Source organism: Bos indicus x Bos taurus, chromosome 19 (genome assembly GCF_003369695.1).
Source record: "Bos indicus x Bos taurus breed Angus x Brahman F1 hybrid chromosome 19, Bos_hybrid_MaternalHap_v2.0, whole genome shotgun sequence".
In the NCBI taxonomy this organism is placed as follows: domain Eukaryota; kingdom Metazoa; phylum Chordata; class Mammalia; order Artiodactyla; family Bovidae; genus Bos; species Bos indicus x Bos taurus.
The window spans coordinates 18869540-18887492 of NC_040094.1; the positions used below are offsets into that span (position 1 = coordinate 18869540).

At 49.1% G+C, this 17953-nt stretch overlaps 1 protein-coding gene across 2 annotated transcripts in view; it reads right to left on the reverse strand.

Moving 5' to 3' along the window:
• Nucleotides 1-2628: 2628 nt before the first annotated feature.
• The window catches only part of RHBDL3 (rhomboid like 3), a 52422-nt gene continuing 37097 nt past the window's right edge, over nt 2629-17953 (reverse strand). For both annotated transcript variants that reach the window (XM_027516671.1, XM_027516670.1), the window contains 2 exons: nt 7204-7264; nt 2629-3635 (listed from right to left, as the gene is read on the reverse strand). In XM_027516671.1, the coding sequence (XP_027372472.1) occupies nt 3364-3635; nt 7204-7264 (333 nt within the window). In that variant the 3' untranslated portion in view covers nt 2629-3363. The remainder of the gene's footprint in view (nt 3636-7203; nt 7265-17953) is intronic.

Sequence of the window (17953 nt, forward strand, 5' to 3'; positions counted from 1 at the left end):
ACATGAATGATGCCAGGAAAGGGTTTTCCACTGCACCTGGGAATCAGCATTATTTGCAAACGAAACTGGACACTGCAGGGAGATCCAGGCTTGGTGAGCATGGACTCCCCTAATCCTCTGGGCAAGAATGGTTCTCATGGAAATTGAGAACCCTGTGAGCTGGCAAAAGCGTCTCATCCAGGAGCTTTTCCTAATTAAAAAACTAATGATGAGTGGTGTCACTAAAATGAAATTTCTCCTTGGAAGGTCGTTTTCCTTTCCCGAGTTTCTGTGATTCCTCTTCCATGTAAGGAGAGGGTGAGTCTGAGGCTGCTGTTAGGGGAACCTTCAGTTTTCAGCCTCTGAAGCCTGTGGATAAAAGGCTGACTGGCTTCCACAGCCTGAAGATTCTCTCCACCCTCTGCTTCTCAGCACCCGGTCAGGTGGCCATACTGGATGAGGAGGGAATGTGGGAACAGAGGGACCTGCCCGGGAGGAAGCCAGACCCCCAGAAGTAAACCTTACCGGACAGCTGTCTGCCGGCCCTGGGCTGGAGATCTGGAGCGTCTGAAGTGACTCCTGCCACCACTGCGTGGTCCTGCTTGGACGTGGTGGTCGGGAGAGGCGGCGGAGGTGGGCGTTGAGCACAACAAAGAACTTCGAGGTTGCTTGTGGACCAGGAGCAGCTGGGGCCGGCGGTGCGGGGTGTAGAGAAGGAGCCCTTAGTGTATCCCAGGCCTCGCAGGGCAAGACTCCACACCTCTGCCTTATGCAGTCCTCAGTAACAAGCTTCCATCTAAGCCCTGAAGGAACTGGGTGCTTCCCTGATGGGCTTTCTAGACTCTTCCAGTTCACAGTCTTCCCACGTCTGAGAGCGGAAGCCCCCCGCTCCAGACCACACCAGATAAAGGCAGAAGTGTCTCCACTTCCTCCACCACATCCCAGAGTGCTCAGGTGCCAGGACAGAGGCGATGCCCTGCCTCCCAGCAGAGCACAAGCAGCCTCTGTCGCTCCCAGAAGGGACAGCATCACTCAGGGTTAGCAGGGGTGGCAGTCCACAGCGGAGCCCCTCCCACCCCCATCTTTGCCCACGTCTTCTTGGCCTCCTTTCCAGCTCAGAGTCTCCTCTCCTAAGAAGCTCACTCTTTCAACCACACCTGGCCCTCAGGAGGGTGGAGGATGGCTGGCAGGGACAGACTGGCATGGCTCAGCCAAACACCCGGGGCCATCCTGCCAGGGTGTCCTTAGCACAGCATTGACACAAGTGCAGCATGACCTTGGGAGCCCTATGTGGGGACCAGAACAATCTATCGTTGGGCCAAGACAGGGAAGGGCTTGGCATAGCCCGGGGGTGAGTAGGGGTGTCGTGGGGTAGGAAGACCCTGCCCATTTATGGGTGATCACAGTGGCCCAAGACCCGTGAATACCTGGCCTGGCTGACTCTGGACCTTAGCATATGTAAGGGCTCTGACAGGCTTGTGGCGGCCCCATTCCTGCAGGAACACAGCCCTCTGGGTTGTCAGTGTAGGGAGTTCCCAGGGCAGCATAAAGAGACACAGTTCATCAAAGGCCATCCTCCCCACACCCTCCCCACGGGGTGGGCACCAGCTCCTGCAGGGGATTGTTGCCTCAGCCCTGTTCTGCCACTTGTTTTGGGGTGGGGGCGCAGATTTGACCATCTCCATGTGTCCTCCCGGCTCTGAGCATCCATGGGCTGTCCTCCTTGCCTGCGATATTCCCTCAAGCACCCACTAATTCTTCTCCAGGAGCAGTTTCCTGTCTGAATTGGAATCCCTGTGCCCCCAACTTCAAAAGGCCCCAACATTCCTGCTCCAGCCTTTCCTGCACCCCCAAAGCTCCCTCCCTCCTAAGGGAGACACAACAGAATCTTTTCAGACAGGAAGGCTCCTCTAGACAGGAGTCAGAGCAGAACGTGGCAAAGGGGAGGGAAACCTCAGCATCCTCAAGGTCCCTGGAAGGGCGGAGGTCTCCCTCCACCACAGCATGTCTCCCACTGGTCAGGGAGTCTCAGGGAGGCACCAGAGAGGAACGGGGATGGGGAAGAAGGGGGTGGGAGTTTCCTATCTCTCAGTGTCCCCTTCCTCTCAGGCGGACTCCCCCACAGCCCCTGCCCTCTGCAGGTTTCCTCTGCAGCCTCCAGCTGGCCTCACATCATCTTTCCCATCACATGTGCATCTGCCCACCAAACCATATATGTGCACACACACACACATGCACACACACACACGTACACGTGTACCAGAACATTGGCTCTGTAAGCAGAGGACAGGCACACTGGGGGCTGTGGGCAGTGGAAGGGGAGGAAAAGACCCTGAACAAAAGGGGTTGGATGTCCAGACACTGGTGTGAGACGTCAGCACCCGGGAGAAGTCCGAAGCTGATACCCTTCCCTTCCCCACTGGCACTGGGGGTGGGGAGGGCAAGGGTGGGGTGGAGGGGAGTGAAAGTGAAAGTTGCTCAGTCCTGTTCAACTCTTTGTGATCCCACGGACTGTAGCCCACCAGGCTCCCCTGTCCATGGGATTCTCCAGGCAAGAATACTGGAGTAGGTAGCCATTCCTTTCTCCAGGGGATCTTCCCGACCCAGGGATCGAACCTGGGTCTCCCGCACAGGAGGCAGATTCTTTATCACCCAAGCCACTAGGGAAGCCCTGAACAAAGTTATTGCCTCCCTCTCAGGCTCCTCTCACAGGTACCCCGAGGGCAAGGGAGCAGGGAAGGGGGAGCCTGGAGCTATAGGATCTCCCTCTGCGCTCTCCAGGCCTGAGAGAGAGCCCCACTGGTGGGCACCCCAGTGCCCACCAACAGGCATGGGAGGGCGTCTTGGGTCCCCCCAGCCGAGACCAAAGTTGACCATCCTCCACCACCAGGCCCCCTTCCACTCCAGAGCTCCATAACAACAGCTATGGAGGGAACACATCCTGGCCCCATAGTGACCTCTGGGCTGGACACGGCCTGCCTGGCTACTGGATGACTAGAAGCCGCGGGCCTTCCTTACACTCTTAGGCACCTCTGGGTGGCGGATGAAGGAGAAGGCTGCTACCCAGTCTGTGTCCCTGAACACATGGGACATGCCCAGCCCTAGGGGACAGCCACTCTCACGTCACCCCAGGCCTTCGCCCTGGCCCGAGGTCCTCAGAACAATCTAGAAAAACTACAGAAGCCACATCCAATTCCTCCAACGGGTGCCTTCAGAAAAAGGCCTCCACTGTCTGTTCAGATCTGAACACAAATGTTACAGCAGCCCAGCATCTCTTGTCCTCTCCTCTCTGGCCTCACTGAGCTGGTGATGAGAAAAAGAATACGGCTGCTCCTGGCTGATGCTGCTTCTCCCTCCTCTCCTGGACCACGGTCCTTCAGGCCTTTAGGGGGGTGGCGGCAGCTTCAAGTCCAGCAGGGTGTAGGCAAAGATGTTCCAGAAGACAGCGAACAGCACGAAGACGGTGTACATGGCCACAAAAATCCACCACAGCGACTGGTCTTGCAGCCTCTGCTCGTAGTTCCTCAGGACCACCACACCCAGGGTGATGCCCACAGCCACGCCACCCAAGTGCGCCACGAAGCTCGGGTGAGGGCAGGGAGGGTAAGCTGACGGGTGGAAGCGCAGCCACACGGCCCGTCCAAACTCCATGCTCACTGCAAGGGGAGGAAGCACAGACAGGTCACCAGAGGGCACGGGGCGGGAGCTGAACGAGAGGTCTTGCACTCCAGCCAGCCACCCAGTCATCCAGCCACTAATTCTTTCACTACCCAACAGGCCAGGCAGGGTTTGCTGTGTGCACTGGACATACAATCATGAAGACGGCAGACACACTACTGTTCTCCCAGGGCTTACAGAATCTGGCGACCAACCAGCATATAATTACATAGTAAGATAATCCGGTAAAAGGCCAGAATACTGGAGTGGGTAGCCTTTCCCTTCTCCAGCGGATCTTCCCAACCCAGGAATCCAACTGGGGTCTCCTACATTGCAGGCGGATGCTTTACCAACTGAGCTATCAGGGAAGCCCAAAAGAAACCCTATGGGAAGAAAAAAATAGGTGATTTAAAATCAAGGCTGTGTTTCAGGAAGGGGATTGTTCAGTTTGGAGAATCAGGCCAAATCTTCCCACAGGAGGGACACTTGCATATCAAGAGAAGACTCAGAACTTCCTGGTGGTCCACGGGTCAAAACTTCACCTTTCAAGGCAGGGAGTTAACAGCCCACAGGTCTCGTGGCCAAAAATTCAAAAATACAAAATACTGTAACAAATTCAATAAAGATTTTAGAAATAGTCCGTATCAAGAAAAAAATCTTAAAAAGAGAGAGAAGACCTTAAGAAGAGCGCTTCAGGCCGAGGGGACAGCTCTGTGCAGAAGCCCAAAGGGCCTGCACCCCTGCAGTCATGAGTGCTGGAGGCTCAGTCTCCCCATCTGTATAGTCTCAGACTCTACATACCAGGCTACACTGCTGGGACATCAATAAGAATCTCATTATGTGTGAGACCTTTACAGTCTACTAAGTGTCTTCATGTACTAGCTCTAAACCCTGGAGAACCCTCAGAACTGGTGCTTTTGTGGTTGAAAGGAAGCGATGAAGGGAGAGAAGGGCAAAGAAGGAACGGAAATAAATAATCTCAACAAAGTGTTAGAATGTCAGAACCTAAAATGCCCCCATCTTGCTCTCCAATCCATCCTTCTTGTGCAAACTCAGCTTGGCCAATTCAACGGGGATGTGCTCTCTTGAAGGGTTAAGTGCCATTTTATTACCTATCACCCAAAGAAGCTTGTTAGGTTACCATTTAATTAACCAGGGTGCCTCTCTCCACCCTAACCACCCCAGAGATGCCAGCACCTCCAAGGATGTTCATTCCCCGGGGAATTGCCTAAGCTTCCAGGCCTGAGCCCTGCAACCCCAGGGATGGCCAATAGATGGCAGAAAAGGAGTGGCAAGGGACACACATCCTTACCTCCTCCTGCCTCCCCGGGTGCCAAGGCATCTTCCTGCCCTTTCCCTTGCAGGCCCTGCAGTCCACAAGGGAGGTTGGAGTGACATTGGTCTCAGTTCCAAAATTGCATTTTAGTTTTTATAATGCTTGTAGTTAGATTATTTTATTTAAAAAATTTTTATGTGGACCATTTTTTAAAGTCTTTATTGAATTTGTTACAATTCTGTTTTATGTTCTGTTTCTTTTTTTTTTTTTTGCCAGGAGACATGTAGGATCTTAGCTCCCCAACCAGGGATCTAACCTGCAGCCCCTGCACTGGAAGGAGAAGTCTTAACCACTGGTCCACCAGGGAAGTCCCCAGGTTGTATCCTTTTAAACAGTAAGACTCATGACTCTGCTCCCTTTCTTACAAACAGACAAATTCAGGCTGAGCAGATGAGGAAGCTATGCTCCCCCTAGCTCCTAGCCCACTGCCTCCCATAGCCTCTCCCAACCCCCTGCCGCCCCCAGACCCTGATTCAAAGATTCTGTGAGTTTTAGAGCTGGAAGGTCCTTTCCAGGATTAGAAATCCTCCAACGCCATCCAGGAAACAGAGATCAGAGGATCCTGAAAGCCATGGGGTACAAAGGATGTGGAAGTGGATTTAAATGGAGCCCACCTGGGCCCCTTATCCGTTCCATATCTGTTCTGGCTCAGTTTTTCCTCTTCCCCGCAAACCAAGTGGCTGACCCAGACAGAGATAGTCCCGGAGCTCCTGCCCAGCCTGGCAAAAGTGTAGGGCATTAGAGACGGCAGAGGCTCACTCTGAATTCTGCCTCTACCACCTGTAGGGGGGTGACCTTCATGTTCTGAGCCTGTAAATTGAGCCTAAAATCAATCCGCTCTTCATAGCCATGTTCTGGGGACTGAATGAGAGTTTGTGTGTCCCTCTTCTCTATTCTGTTCAGACTCATCTCTTTCCATCTCAGAATGAGCCTCTTGGCCTCTGGTCTTATCCCCTGCACATACCTCCCCCTCCACACTGCAATCTGATGAGTCACTGAAAACTCAAAATTGTAAACATCTCCCTCATTTAAAGCCCCTCACTGGCCTCCTAGTGCATCTGGGGATGAAGCCCAGTTTTTCTCTTTGCATTTAAATCCCTCCATGGTCTGACTCCAGTGATCTCTTACACAATCACACACAGTCCTAAACCTCATGGGTCAGTTTTGTTAACCAACTTGCCAGCCATTACCCTTCACTCTTCTGCATCTTTGTTTCTGCAGAACCTGAAGTGGCCTCTTGCATCCTGTCTACCTGGTGAACACCTGTCTTGTCTTTCACACTCAAAATGTCCTTTGCAGGTAGACTGGCTTCTCTCAACGAAGGCCCTCATCACACCTGTTCACAAGGGTTCGTGGATTAGCTATAGCTCGTGAGCCTGCTAAACTGCAAGTTTTAGAGTGTGTGTATGTGTGTGTGTGCACGCCCACGTGAGCTTGCCCATATGTGCCTTTTTCTGGAAAGTAATCCTCAGTTTCCAGTAGGAGATCTCAAAGGATCGACTCCGTGACCCAAAAGGTTAAGAAATTACTTCTCTCACAAGGAAAAAAATTTTTTTTTCAATTTCTTTAATTCTGCATCTATACGAGATGATGGATGTTTGCTAAGCTGATGGTACTAACCATTTCGTGATGTATATAAGTCAAATCATCAGGCTGTACACCTGTAACTCATGCAGGGCCATGTGTCAATTTTATCTCAATAAAACTGGAAGGAAAAACATTTTTAAATAAAAATATTGAAACCAGAATTTTTTTAAAACCAAAAGGAATAAAAGCCCCAAAAGGTTATTCTTCTTGATCTGACCATTGAGCTACAGCCTTATCCCATGTGGACTCTCCTCTCTACGTGGACTCTCCTCTCTATGTGGACTCTCCTCTCTATGTGGACTCTCCTCTCTATGTGGACTCTCCTCTCTATGTGGACTCTCCTCTCTATGTGGACTTTCCTCTCTATGTGGACTCTCCTCTCTATGTGGACTCTCCTCTCTATGTGGACTTTCCTCTCTATGTGGACTTTACTCTCTGCACAGTCTATGTCTGTGAAAAGTAGAGGTCAGGGAGCAGCACTGGAGGTCAGACCCTCCTGTAACCCCCACTTCTTTGCACATTGTGAACATGTCTCCCTTCTCTTTTTGACCACAAGTCCCTAAAGAGCAGGGACTGTGCCATCTCTACATCCCCCAGGACTGGTACAGGGCCCCCCTTCCCCAGCCAGCCCTATCAGAACTTACTACAGATCAAGGCCACAGCCATCCGCAGCAGCTTGAATTGACACTTCATGCCTGACCAGTTCTAGGAAAAAAAAAAAAAGAGAGAGAGTTTCATTAGTTTCAGATCAGACCACTTCTCTGCAGAGGTAGCCAGCCTAGGAAAAGCTGACATTTAAAAAAGTCATCTCTGGGAATTCCCTGGTGGTTCAGTGGTTAGGATTCCGCACTTTCACAGCCAAGGGCTTGGGTTTGTTCCCTGATCGGGAAACTAAGATCCCACAAGCTGTAGAGTGAGGCCAAAAATAAATTTAAAAATAAAATTAGTGGGGTTTTCCTGGTGGCCCAGTGGTTAAGACTCCATGCTCTCAATGCAGGGGGCCAGCGTTCACCCCCTGCTCAGGGAACTAGATCCCGCATGGTACAACTAAGAGTCTGCATGCCACAATTAAAGATCCTGTATGCTTCAACTAAGACCTGGCACAGTCAAATAAATGTAAAAATAAATAGTTTTAAAAATTAAAAAAAGAAAATTTGTAAACAAAGGAAAGGCTAAAAGAGTTGGAGTACAATAAAAATAAAGATGGAGTTTAAAAAGAAATCATCTCTATTAAATCCTGAATGAAGTGATTGTGGCGCAGTCCCAGATCGCACCAGCACAGCCTGGAGATTTTAGGGGTTGGTACTGTCATAAAAGCTCTGGAGCTGCACCAACATAGGAAGAGAATCTAGATCCTGGGAGACACGAGTCCCTGTCTCCACGACACAGATAGATAATCTGAATGTTGCCCCAGCTGCTAGGTCTCATGGTTACAAAGCGATGCAGGCCAGCAAAGCAAGCCAAGTCAAAACAGAACCATCAGGACGATAGGAGAACTCAAAATCCTGCATTCGAGAAACAAATGAAGAGAAGATCTGGGGGAGGTCAAGTTCACTGTGGTCAGCTATCAAGTGAGTCAACATAAGCAAAAGGTATATTTAGTGTAACCTGTAAGCAGAGACAATGGATAAAACTTCAGAGACAGACTTTTCTTTTTAAGCTCAGGATACGCTTCCATTTCTAATCAGCTGAGCTGTCCAAAGATGGAATGATCCATGGGATGGTGAGTTTCCCATCACAGAGGGGTCCACATAGGGGCTTCGCATCACTCAGAGCGGGTGCTTGAGAGAATCAAGCATTGGAAGCGGGGTGGGCCAGATGGCCTTCAGACAAATCCCTCTTTCCCCTGAGAATCTCTGAACACTCTGAACCTCCAAAGCAGATAATCAGAGCACAATTATTCACCTTACAAAAGGACTGTTCACTTTACAAAAGACTTCGCCACAGGGCTCCTTTGAGGGCCACTCCTGCAGTGCTTTCAAAGCTCCCTTCCATTTACCCAGAAGCAGAAAGGAGCCCGGAATCTCCCTGGAAAACATCAGTCTTGGGGGAGGAGGCAAGTGGGGATGCCCCGGCTTCTGTTTCCTCCCACCCACCTCCCCCTGCCTTTGCTCCCTGGCCCAGGCCCAGCTCAAGGGCACATCTTGAACTCCTCTGAAATAGGGGGACCCATGCATGAAATCTGATGGGGCTCCTGAACACTGGCACGGACAGCAATGTCTATGGAAGCTTCAGTGGACCGAATGGAATGGAGGGACGCTGTCCCAAAGACAGAAATCCTGCCACATTCAGCTCTCTGCCCTTCGCCTCCCTCTTCCCCATTATTCCTCAATGATCAGCATGTCCTTCCTCACAAAAAGCTAAGTGAGGGTCTTCCCTGGTAGTCCAGTGGCTAAGACTCTGAGCTCCCAATGTAGGTGGCCCATGTTTGATCCCTAGTCAGGGAACTAGATCCCACGTGCCACAACTAAAGATCCCACATGCTGCAACCAAAAAAAAAAAAGGGGGAGGTGAGTGATACACGGTCCCTCTTCAGGTGGGAAAGTCTGATCTCTGCTTGCTGACATGTTCTGTACTAAGAAGCAGATGGCAGGACAACGTTGTCCCCTGCTGGGGTTTGCCCACAGGGGACTCTTGCTGGGGGCAGGGAACAGAACAGGAGTTGGTGCCTTCCATTGGATCTGGCAACCCAGTCCGAGCTGGCTCAGTTGGCTGAAGTTGGGTAGCCCCTCAGCTCCTCTCCATGAGGAAGCCTTAGGATGGGAGGGACCTTGGGAGTCACCTGGTGGGCCATCTCCTCCCAAAGGGACACCCCTGCCAAGAAGCCCCTGTGACGGGGAGCTCCCCAGCTCCTGGGGCAGCCCCAGGAAGGGGTTATAATCACGGAAAATTTCTTCCTGCCATTGTCCAGCCAGGCTTTGCCTCCCTGTGATGTCCACCCATGGCTCTTCATTCTCTCTTAAAAGTGACACCCACATTCACAGCAGTGTAATTCACAACAGCCAAAAAAGTGGAAGCAAATCAAGGGTCCAAGGAGAGATGAACAGAGAAATAGAAGGTGGGCTAGCCACACAGTGGAATATTACTCAGCCTTCAAAAGGAAAGACGTTAAGACTCATCCCAAACTGGAATGAACCTTAAAGATATTATGCTGCTAAGTGAAATAATCCACTCCCAAAAAGACAAAGAGCATTTGATTCCACTTATAGGAGGTACAGAGGAGTCCAGGAGGTGGGGGAGAGAGGAATGGAAGTTGTTGTTAAAAGGGTATAGAGTTTTAGTTCTGCAAAATGGAAAGAGTTCTGTAGATAGATGGTGATTCGTATCGTACTATGATATGAATGTACTGAACACTCTTTAAAAAAAAAGTGACATGGAACACTTCTAATATCCCTTTTCCTCATAAAAGCTCTCTGGATATTTTACCTCATGTCTCTTTCCCTGAGTTCTGACTGATACTATGGGGCAAAGTAAGTTTAGAATGTATTGGTCACGCTCTCCTTCAGCTGAGGTCCACACCCCTCTGGGTCCAACCTGGGATTTGCCTTAAAAAGTACCGTCTGTATTTTTGGTCTGGCAAGATCACCCTGGGATGACTCAGAATTCCTTTTTCCTAGGGTCCTTGTTTATAAATTTGAGGTAATAGTACGTATCTCATAGCCCACCTCATTGTTACGAAGGTGAAATGAATTAATATGTGTAAAGAATACAGACTGGAACACAGTAAGAGTCATCCGTCTAAATGTCTGATAGTATCTAGACCTGCGGCAAAGATAGTGAGCTTGCCTTGCAGAACGGTTTTAAAACTTCAGAATCTCTGCGAAGTGAAATAAGTCAGAGAAAGACCAATACTGGATGATATCATTTACACGTGGCATCTAAAAAATACAACAAACTAGTGAATAGAACCGGAGAAGGCAATGGCACCCCACTCCAGCACTCTTGCCTGGAAAATCCCATGGATGGAGGGGCCTGGTAGGCTGCAGTCCATGGGGTCACTGAGAGTCGGACACGACTGAGCGACTTCACTTTCACTTTTCACTTTCATGCATTGGAGAAGGAAATGGCAACCCACTCCAGTGTTCTTGCCTGGAGAATCCCAGGGACGGGGGAGCCTGCTGGGCTGCCGTCTCTGGGGTGGCACAGAGTCGGACACGACTGAAGTGACTTAGCAGCAGTAGCAGCAGTGAATAGAACATAAGAGAAGTAGACTCACAGATACAGAAAACAAACTAGTGTAACCAGTGCAAGGGGCAAGATTGGGGTAGGAGACCGTAAGGTGCAAACGCCTGGGGGTAAGAGAGGCTCAGGGATGATTTGTTTCACACAGGCAATATAGGCAATATTTTGTAATAACTGTAAGTGCAAAGTAACCTTTTAAAATTGTACAAAAATGGACTTCCCAGTGGTTAAGGAGTGTGCAAGTCACATCTGTGTGCTGAGTCAAGTCTGACTCTGCAACTCCATGGACGCTCACCCACCAGGCTCCTCTGTCCATGGGATTCTCCAGGCAAGAATACTAGAGTGGGCTGCCACTCCCACAGGCAGGGAGTCCATCTGACTCCAGGAGCCTCCTCCAGGGGATCATCCCAACCCAGGGATTGAAACTGCATCTCTTGCACTGGCAGGCAGATTCTTTACCACTGCACAACCTGGAAGCCAGGGGTTAAGAATTCTCCTGCCAATGCAGTGGACAAGAGTTCGATCCCTGGGTTGGGAAGATCCCGCATGGTACGGGGAAACTAAGCCCGTGTGCCGTAACTACTGAAGCCCATGGCCCTAAAGCCCAAGATCCACAGTAAGAGAAGCCCTGGCACCACAACTAGAGAAAGCCTGTGTGCAGCAACAAAGACCCAGCACAGCCCCAAACAAAACAAATGAATTAATTGTAAAAATTGTATAAAAAGGTAAAAAAAAAAAAAAAATCTTAAAAAAAAAAATTCTGCAGAATCTCAATGACCCTCGATGAAGCCAGGGAACTCCAGTTTTCCCACATGGGTGCCCTGCCCCCCCAGCACCCCCGCCGGGCCAGCTTCATCCACCACACCATACCTGGCTCCGGAAGATACTGGAGTCTGCCAAGCTGATCCAGTCACACCCTCTCATCTGCACTTGAGGGTCAAGGAGGGCTAGGGCAAGGTCACAGTGAGTTAAGGTCGAGCTTGACAAGGTTCCCAGTCCAGGGCTCTGTTTGCCCACACTTCCGAGGCAAGGTTATGTTCTGTCTGTCTGTGCTGTCTGTCCCTGCCGGCTGCCCCCAGCTGCCCCCCAAAGCTGAGTGAACAGTCAGTAAGTGACCAGCCTCCCAGCAGCTGACGGGTTAAACTAGAAAGTCACTCCTTTGCACCAGCTGCCTCATCTCCCAGCCCCCTCCCCATTATTCTCTCCAGTAAAATAAGCACAGTGAAACAACAGGAGAAGGGGAAAAACCTCACACACGCCAGCCATGCTGCTGCTATAAATGTTGAAAAGCCTGCAGGCCCCTGGGGAATATATACTTTTTTCAGGCCCTTTAATTTCATTCTCTCCCAGAGCCTTGCAGGGTGAGATGGTAACTCACCAACGGCAAACAAGACAGGAACCAGGCCTCTCAGCATCTTGCTCATCCAACCAGCTAAGAGCTCACAGGCTGAAACCCAGGCGGGAGGTTCTGTTCCCAGACTGCTTTACATACCCCCAGTGGAAACAACTTCTTGTCAAATCACTTCAAGAAAACCCAACACAGGAAACAAGAAAGCATGACACAGATAAAATTAGATGTCATTAAGTAAAAATCTTACAGCAGGCTTTTTACTTAATAAACCGAACCTTGTAACGCAGCAATCTTCTGCGACTTTCAGACAACAATCTCTCCTGTGCTTTGACAGTACGGTTCAATTTGTGAAAATTTCGATCTCAAAACGTTTTAGAAAAACATCTATTGAGTGGGGCAAAGTATAAGAAAATATCTTATATATTTAAAAATGAAAGTCTGCTCTATGGGCCGCAGCAAAAAGCAATTAATAAATTATTCAATTATGTGCGTCTTTATACTTCTAGAATTTCAAATAAGAAGTCCTGATTGCAGGTCTTTAATGCCATCCAGATCGTTTGTTGAAATATTTTCTAGATTTAATCCCCAGATGTAAACAAGCTTTTTGAAACTCAAAGTGCTTTTTTTTTTTTTATGAAAAATAGGACACGCTTTCATTTCAGGCAGACTCTTTCACTTAAGTACAGTCCTGAGAACAGGAGGGTTCGACATTTTTCTGTTATGTATCTGAAGCATAAAGTACACATTTTCAGATTATTCCCTGTGCAGACATCCGGTGGAATTTGTAATTAAAGAATATATATAAAATATATACATAGGAATAAAACTACCATATGACCCAACAATCCCACTACTGGGCATACACCCTGAGAAAACCATAATTGAGAAAGACACATGTTACCCCAATGTTCATTCAAGCGCTATTTACAATAGCTAGGACATGGAAGTAACCTGGATGTCCACTGACAGATGAACGGATAAAGAAGCTGTGGTACATACATACAATGGAATATTACTCACCTATAAAAAGGAACACATTTGAGTCAGTGCTAATGAGGTGGATGAACCTAGAGCCTATTACACAGAGTAAAATAAATCCGAAAGAGAAAAACAAATATCGCATATTAACGCATACACATAGGATCTAGCTCAGTTGGTAAAGAATCTGCCTGCAATGCAGGAGACCCAGGTTCCATTCCTGGGTCTGGAAGATTCCCTGGAGAAGGAAATGGCAACCCGTTCCAGTATTCTTGCCTGGAGGATCCCATGGACAGAGGAGCCTAGCAGGCTACAGTCTATGGGGTGGCAAGATTCGGACACGACTGAGCGACTAAGCACACGACACACTATAGAATCTAGAAAGATGGTACTGGTGAATCTGTGCGCAGGGCATCGACTGAGCGACTGAGCTGAACTGAACTGAATGGAGATGCAGACACAGAGAACAGATTTATGGACACCGGGGTAGGGGTGGGACCAATCGAGAGAGAAGCACGGAAACATATACACTACCATACGAAAACAGACATTGGGAATTTGCTGTATGACTCGGGGAACTCAAACCAGGGCTCTGTGACAACCTAGAGGAGTGGACAGTGGGAGGAGGGAGGCAGGTTCAAGAGGGAGTGGACATATGTATACCTATGGCTGATTCATGGTGATGTATGGCAGAAATTAACATAATATTGTAAAGTAATTATCCTTCAATTAGAAAATAAAGAAAAATAATAAAATTTAAATCAAAAGAGCTCAAATAAAATGATGATGATATTCATCCTTAAAATTATTTTTTACCTTTATAAAAAGTTTCAGGCTAAATAAAGGAACAAATTGTTAGAAAGAAAAAATATATATATATAAACACTTTTGAACTGTGGTGTTGGAGAAGACTCTTGTGAGTCCCTTGGACAGCAAGGAGATCCAACCAGCCCATCCTAAAGATCAGTCCTACGTGTTCATTGGAAGGACTGATGTTAAAGCTGATACTCAAACACTTTGGCCACCTCATGCGAAGAGCTAACTCATTGAAAAGACCCTGATACTGGGAAAGATTGAGGGCAGGAGGAGAAGGGGACGACAGAGGATGAGATGATTGGATGGCATCACTAACTCAACAGACATGAGTCTGGGTGAACTCCGGGAGTTGTTGATGGACAGGGAAGCCTGGCGTGCTGCAGTCCATGGGGTCACAAAGAGTCGGACACGACTGAGCAACTGAACTGACTAATATAAACACACATATACCTACAGGATCTCCCAGGATGACAATCTGCCATATAAACGACATTTTCGCATGCATTTTTTTTCATGTCTTTCTCACAACTACTTTGTGAAGAAAGGATTACCGATGAGAGAACAGAATCCCTAAGGAGTTAAGGAACTCACAGCATAATAGATGGTAATACCAGACCTCAAATCCACATTTCCTGACAGGTGCATGCTCTTTCTCCTTCTGCTCCAGTGAGGTGCTTTATTGGGTATATACACACAGACCAAATCTTCATTTTGGAATTAAAGATCAACAGTCTAAATGTATGTGCTCAGCCGCTCAGTCATGTCTGACTCTGCAGCCTCATTGACAGTACCCTGCCAGACTCCTCTGTCCATGGGACTCTCCAGGCAAGATTACTGGAGCAGGTTGCCATCTCCTACTCCAGGGGACCTTCCCGACCCAGGGATCAAACCCATGTCTCCTGAGTCTCCTGCACTGGCAGGCAGATTGTTTACCACTAGTGCCATCTGGGAAGCCCACTAAGCGTATATACACCACTGTATACAAAATAATCAGCAAGGGCCTGGTGTGCAGCGCAGGGAACTCTACTCAGTATCCTGTAATAACTTACACGGGAAAAGAACTGAAAAAGAATAAGGATATATATAAGTAAATCACTTTGCTGTACACCTGAAACTAATACAACACTGTAAATCAACTATTTGTTACTCAGTTACTCAGTTATGTCCGACTCTTTGTGACCCCATGGACTGCAGCACGCCAGGCTTCACTGTCCTTCACCATCTCCCAGAGCTTGCTGAAACTCATGTCCATTGAGTCAGCGATGCCATCCACCATCTCATCCTCTGTTGTCTCCTCCTCCTCCTGCCTTCTATCTTTCCCAGCATCAGAGTCTTTTCCAAGGAGTCGGCTCTTCGCATCACGTGGCCAAAGTATCAGCGCTTCAGCTTCAGCATCAGTCCTTCCAATGAATATTCAAGGTTGACTTCCTTTACGATTGACTGGTTTGATCTCCTTGCAGTCCAAGGGACTCTCAAGAGTCTTCTCCAGCACCACAGTTTGAAAGCACCAATATAAAATAAAAATAAAGAAAAAAAAAAGAACTCTCCTCTTACGTTTGCTAACATTCTGGGGAGAAAAAATATGTCATCTATTAGGCTGAGCCACATCAAACTGCCAAGGTTGAAATGCTTCTGACCCACAGAAATACCAATTTCATTTGGCTTGTCCTAATGCATCTCCGAATCGCTGGGCACAGAGCTAGTTTGGGTAAAGGTAGCCTCTTGATGAAAAGAAACTGACCTTTCTAAGAAGGAAGCGAGTGAAATGAGCATTCTTCACTGTCCAATAAACAGCACACAGCTTTTTAAAGGAGGGCTACCAAATGTCACGCTCCAGGGGACCCCAAAGCTCCCCGTTGGCCAGAGAAAGCCATGTCCTTCTGGAAGAGCACTGGGCTCAGCTGCACCACCACTGGCTACTTGCAGAAAGAAGTACAAACTGGAAGAAAACTGCTCTCAAATACCCCCTCCTCAACCCCACGCCCCACCCTGGGCCCTGGGTCTGCTCTCACAGTGGGAACTTCTGAGAACACCAGAGCTACTTCCCAGGTGGCGGCAAGGGGTGGAAACAGGGCATCGTTATGAAGTCCTGCTTGCCTCTCCCTTCTCAGCTGTGCTGGTTCATGTCCTTCCACACAGACACATCCTGGGGGGAACAGCTGGGGGAGGGTGGCATTTCTTCCCCCTGCAGAAAGGAATTGGGGCAGGGGGAGGGGGGAGTGGCGGAAGCAGAATTCAGAGGAAAAGCTGTGTCTGGGGAAAGCGGTGGCGCTGATACAGAACGACCCATTTAAAGGGCCACGTGAGGCGGCCCTGGGCTCCCAGGTGCTCAGCAGACCACGGCACGCACCCTGTGTGTAAACACACTTACCGCCCCCAACCGCCCCCCGCCCCGCCACGCCCTCACATGGGCTTTCCAGCCTCTGCGGCAGCTCTCTTTCTCTCTCAGGGTACAAATGGGACTTTGGTGCAAAAAGAGGGAATCATGTTGAGGAGCAGGACAGTTGACAGTAGCGGTGATAAAGAAGAAATGGAGGAGAGTCCCCGGTGGTCCAGTGGTTAAGACTCCATTGCAGCGGGCGCGGATTTGATTCCTGGTCCGGGAACCAACAGCCCACATGCCTGGCAGCGCGGGCAAAATAAATAAGACGTGGGGGAATTGAGGAACTCTATGAACTGTTGTAACTGAGCATCTGAATATCTGCCACGTGGGTGAAGACAGTGATGGGGGAGGAAAGTGAGAACAAGAGGCTCCCAAAGAGAAATTCCTTTCCTGGACATGGTCCCTGCTCCCCTAACCCCGGGTTCTTCCTTCCCGCCTGCCCCCAGATTCAGTGGGTACCCTCTGCCATGCGTTCAGCCCTATTCCAGGCACTGGGGAAAAGATAGGTAAGACCTGGGCTGTGCCTGTGTGGGGGGCATCAGGCAGAGTGAACCAAGCACTGCCAACGACTCCTCTTTCAGCCTCCAAACTTCAGACTGCTTCCAAAACAAGGAAGCTGTCTTCCTTTGGCCTCCTCTAAGACTATCAGATGGCTTTCAACTTCTTGCCTTGAAGGTCCTGTCTCTACTCTGAGTCCACCCCAGCCTCTTCTGTGAGGGCTCAAGCATGAAGCTAACACTACAGCAAGTGGTTCTTTTCACTGTATCTCATTCGTCCCACCCCATCCCATTTCACAGATGTAGAAACTGAGGCACAAAGCACTGAAGTCATTTGCTCAAGGTCACTCTTCAGGAAGTAGGTGGCTGCCATTCAGATCTAAGCTGAATAACAGCCCCTGCTGTTAGCTAGTTCACTAGATTGCCTTTCAGGAAAAGGGAAGGAAGGACATGAGAAACGGGATGACGGTGTCCAGACACTGTGACGGGCTGGTGGAGGACAGTGGCACTTAAATGGTCGCCAGGAGATGTGGGCTCAAGACCGTATTTTTGTCACCAATTTGATTATGACTTTGCACAAATCATTTAACCTGTCGGGGCCTTCTTTCCTATTTGAGAATTTTGGTGAGATCATCTCTAAGGTCCCTTTACTTCTTTATTTGTAATTTTATTTATTTTGGCTGTGCTGGGTCTTCACTGCTTCAGGGGCTTTTGTCTGGTTGTGGTGAGCAGAGGTTACTGTGTAGTTGCGGTGTGACAGCTTCTCATTGTGGGGGCTGCAGGGCATGAGGGCTCTGTAGTTGGGGCTCCTGGGCCCTGGAGCACAGGCTCAGTAGTTGTGGCACACGGGCTCAGTTGCTCTGTGACATTTGGGATCTTCCCAGATCAGGGATCAAACCTGTGTCTCCTGCACTGGCAGGCAGATTCTTTACCCACTGAGCCACCAGGGAAGCCCTTAAGGCCCTTTACTTTTACCAAACTATGAGAAACAATGAATTACAATTTTGATGGGTGCTAGTGGTCAAGAATTTTCACTTTTTAAAGCCACCGAGTAGCAGAGTTGGAATAGGGAGACAGGCAAAGCCAGGCTGGAGAAAACTGGAATCATATACAGAAGGGACCCATTGGAAATGGCCCGGCAGAGGGTGAGGAAGTTTCCTTGAATTTGGCTACTGGCCAAGGCCACC